The sequence below is a fragment of the Sprattus sprattus genome, assembly GCF_963457725.1.
Source record: "Sprattus sprattus genome assembly, chromosome: 14".
Classification (NCBI taxonomy): domain Eukaryota; kingdom Metazoa; phylum Chordata; class Actinopteri; order Clupeiformes; family Clupeidae; genus Sprattus; species Sprattus sprattus.
The window spans coordinates 17,847,469-17,852,128 of record NC_137912.1 but is presented as its reverse complement, the minus strand read 5'-3'; the positions used below and the strand labels follow the sequence as shown (position 1 = coordinate 17,852,128).

At 47.3% G+C, this 4,660-nt stretch overlaps 1 protein-coding gene across 1 annotated transcript in view; it reads right to left on the bottom strand.

The window, feature by feature from the left end:
* Positions 1-233: 233 nt before the first annotated feature.
* The window catches only part of dock4b (dedicator of cytokinesis 4b), a 144,905-nt gene continuing 140,478 nt past the window's right edge, over positions 234-4,660 (bottom strand). The window contains exons 50-52 of the mRNA XM_080851705.1: positions 3,721-3,837; positions 2,255-2,319; positions 234-824 (exon numbers count right to left, since the gene is read on the bottom strand). Coding sequence (XP_080707831.1) covers positions 327-824; positions 2,255-2,319; positions 3,721-3,837 — 680 coding nt within the window. The 3' untranslated portion in view covers positions 234-326. The remainder of the gene's footprint in view (positions 825-2,254; positions 2,320-3,720; positions 3,838-4,660) is intronic.

The following is a 4,660-nucleotide window of genomic DNA, read 5'->3' as shown; positions in this document are numbered from 1 at the left end:
CACCTATTTAAAAAGCCAATTGTTTCCTTTTTTTTCTTCTTGGTTCTTGACTGCCCTAATAATAAAAAAATGAAAACTGAGTGTGGTTTTGACGTTTTTGTATGGTGCTGCTGTCCTCCAGCTGAAAGTGCAGAATTGTACAGCCTGATCACTACGGTTCCGTTGCGCTTTGTGTTCTAAATGTGTGACCTTCTCAATGGGTCCAGTTTTATCAGGTGACCTTCAGGGAACAAGTTGAGATCCATGAACCAAGAGTTCTCATTCTTTTTTTCGAAAGTGCAAAAAAATGGCAACTATTTGATCTTTTCTTTCCTCCCAAAAGCCCCCTAGAGCTGGGATACCTTTCTGGGCAGGGCCCGCGGACGGGGGGGTTCGATGGGGGGCCGCCGAGGGTCGGCGTCTGGCTTGGCACAGCGCATCTGGTGAGGCTTGGGGGGCAGTGCTGGCGGATCCACCTGGGGGGGCACAGAGAGACTGTGGGGGAGGGGCACGGGCCGGCGGGAATTGGAGCGCTCGAAAACGCTGTACGGAGGCGGGGTCTTGCTGTCGCGGCGCGGACCCAGCTCGTCCAGACCGCTGGAGGCGGAGTTTGGCAGCAGGGTGCTGGGGGGCTGGAGTGGGGCGGCATCGCCGTGACCGCTGCTCGAACCTGAGCCCGAGCCCGGTCCGGTTGGGGGGCCCTCGGTTCCGGAAGCTTCCGAGACACTGCAACGGCTCAGGGAGGAGATGCCACTGCTGTAGCTGCCGGACAGCGCCGGTGAGTTGGACACCAGGCCAGCCGACTGGCACTCAGTGGGTGAGGGGGTGAAGGGAGGCGCTGAGCTCTGGAGACACACACAGATAGGGACACACACACATTTAGCCAAAAAAAAAATATTTAAATGAAAACACAGACAAATTGCAATAAATAAACTAACAGAAACACACACCAATGCGTACATACAAGAATTGTATATGTATACCATTATACAGACACGCAAATTATACAGTACACACACTCACCGACACAACAGTTAACATACACCAAAACGTAGCACATTGATTACCGTAGCACACGTAGCACAAAACGTAGCACATTGATTAACATTTCAAAGACTCCCCTATTTATGCTCAAAACTACACAAAACAGACACATTCGCACGCACACACACACACATACACGCAAGCACTCACATACTGTACGTACGCACTGTGTAAGTTTCCCTCTTTTTTCTTCTCTAATGTCAACTAGTAACAGAGCTGGAAACTCCAGTCAAACTGACTGACTGGATTCTCTGCTGAATACCAAACACATACACTCACACACACACACACACACACACACACACACACACACACACACACACACACACACACACACACACACACACACACACACACACACACACACACACACACACACACACACACACACACACTCAAATAAATATTACAGTGGGTGGATGTCCATATTTCACATTGAAATTCTATATTCATTATATTTATGGGACCGCCTGTCAGTTTCCTGTTGACGGACCAGGGACAGCTCAGCATGATCTGACTGACTGACTCACTTTGGTGTGTGTGTGTGTGTCTGTGTGTGTGTGTGTGTGTGTGTTTGTTTGGAGTGGGCCATGGCTGACTGCTCACAGAGAGTCCTGACGGGCAGCTCTCTGTCACCCAGCATGCAAGTGAGTCTGTTCTGAGAGCATGCTGTCCTGTCACACGCACACACACACACACACACACACACACACACACACACACACACAGACGCACACACGCCCACGTCAACACACAAACACACACACACACCACTCCCCGCTGACACCCCAGGGCTTCACCTTTCCTCCTGCCTAACACACACACACACACACACACACACACACACACACACACACACACACACACACACACACACACACACAATAGTGCCTGCTGTTGCTTTGTGGCTGTTCCAGGACTACACAAAAACAATCAACACAACAGGAAACACCACAGCTTCACAGGTGGTGTGTGTGTTTTTAAAGTAAAGTACAGAAGTGTATATGTATGTTGTGTGTGGATTTGTTCTTGTCTATTGTGTATTTGTGAAGGTGTGTGTGTGTGTTGAGTGGTCTAACCTAACCGGGAAGTACTCTAACACACACACACAAACCCAAAACTTAACTTTACCGTATCTCTTCTGACCTACTACGACTTATTACGAGCCAAACACACACACACACACACACACACACACACACACACACACACACACAAGTGGAGAACAAACCTTTTGTGGAGAGCGTAACGTTGGGATGGGGGACTGTGATCTTGTGTTCTTGGCAGGAGAGCCCACTGGATAAGAGAGAAAAAGAGAGGGAGAGAGAGAAAGAGCGAGAGAGAGAGAGAAGGAAAGAAAGAGACAGGCATTTAAACACTGAGACTAACGGCGCTCTTGTCCAGTCATAACTTCCCAACTTCACACAGTTCCACTGTGCCAAGTGAAGAATTAAGGCTGAAGCATCGCCAAAGGACTCTTTCTTTTTCTTTCTCTTTCTCTTTCTCTTTCTCTTTCTCTCTCTCTCACACACACACACACACACACACACACACACAGTCTCTCTCTTTCTCTAAGCTGCTTAAACACCAGCAGCTGTTCTTTTTTCAGGGCAATGTGCTCTATTAATGCCCTGGCTGTCCACTCCACCAGACAAGGCTCGGGAGAACACACACACACACACACACACACACACACACACACACACACACACACACACACACACACACACACACACACACAAACACAAAAAAAACTCTCTGTGTGTCCAGCGGGAGCTGTGAATGAGCTTTTCGGACCCCAGTACGGATAGCTGGAGGAGGACATTAGGTGCAGTGTGTGTGACATCAGGCGGCTAATGCGCATGTGGCGGTTAATGAGGCCCAGAGGTGTGGTGCAGATTCAAACCAGAGGAAGGGTTAGCGGCATGCTGAACGCTAGCGATGGGAAAGGACACGCCAGGATTAAGGAGGAGAGAAGAGTAAGACAGGAGACAGAGAGAGAGAGAGAGAGGGAAGGGAAGAGAGGGAGAGGGAGAGGAGAAAGTGAAAGAGAAAAAAGGGTGTGAGAGCCAGAGGAAAAGAGAGGACTTGAGAAAAAGACAAGACAAGACTTGAGAAAAAGGTGTATGGTGTGAGTGTGTGTGTGTGTTTTGTGAAAGTGTGAAATCGGGGTGTGAGAGAACGAAGGAAAAGGCAGAGGAGAAAAAGAGAGAAATCCCTAAGAAGAGTTGCTTTTTTTTTCTCTCTCCTGTGTCATATTTAAAACTCCATTTTCTTTTAGTATTCCTAGCCGTGCTTCCCTTCATGTCTTCCTGGCTGATCCGTTTGAAGGGAGGGGAGACCAGCGGGTGCCGAGGTGATTTTCAAACCACATTTCTGGCGGCCAAAGCCGGACTAGCAGCAGCACAAATGAGATGCAGGCTCGCTCCTCAACCTTAATTGTCGCTGGTAAGACTTTGGTGATGAGGCAGAGTAAATCCTCAACAGCCAGAAAATTGGAATTCATCGGAAATGAGAAAGAAATAAAAAAAAAACAGGAGGAGGGAACATTCCAGAGAAGAAAGAGACTTAAAAAAGGAGAAGAGTGGCGGCGGAGGAGGACAGAAACTCAGTCAAAAGTCGAAAAAAGAGAAACGTTAGTTCAGCGTCTGAGAGTCGGAAAGTCGGAGATTTTGTTGTTTAAGCAGTTTTCTTTACCTGTGTACGGTGGCCTAGGAGGGATAGGGGGAGCTAAGAACCTGTCAGGAGTTGGCGGCAGTGTGTTGGCCTCTTTAGCACAGTCAAGACTCCAGCTACTTGCGGCAGGCCTGACGACTTCAGGGTACAAAACACGTATGACACGTCAAACACAGTCATCACACCAGCAGACATTACCCGTCCTTTCCAGCATAGCATATGTGTTTGCACAAAACCCAGCTCTAATCAAAGTTGGGAAACGATTCAGCCCATTCCTGACTCTACTTGCACTTCTGGGTTTGCCGACGGTTTTATCTTCCCTTAAGAGTCGAATCATTTTTATGCAAGGCACATTTCAAAAACATTAGCAGTCGACGCCAAAATGCTTAACAGTCAAGGTCAAAAAATTGACAATAGAGTTTAGATGAGTGAGTGCTTAGTGTGTCATTAATGTGTGTCAGTGGTGTATGTCTTTAGTCTGTGTCATCTCTGTGTGTTAAAAGAGGTGAGTTTACTGCCAGAATGCACACACTCTTCTCAACCTTATACTGAAACTATCATTGTGTTGCCTTTTTTCTTCTTCTTTTTCTTTTTTTCTCTCAAGACTTGTCTAGACTACAGTGTCAGTTCAGCGAGAGCAACTCAAGGGGTGTGTGTGTGTGTGTGGTTTGTGTGTGTGTGTGTGTGTGTGGTGTGTGTGTGTGTGTGTGTGCGCGTGTGTGTGTGTGTGTGTCTGTGTGTGTGTTTGTTAGTGTGTGTTTCAGGGAGACAGGAATCAGGAATAAATTAAAAGGATTCTACAAGTCTCTCAGGGATATGTCAAATTATGTCACGTTTGCATCAGACGAGCAGAGTGTAGAGATTAAAAACACACTGCGGTTCTGTCTATTCTCTCCCATAAATATTTGGCTTGAATTTCTTGACAGTGTTCCTAAGGGACTTGTGCTTTTCTAAAACCTTT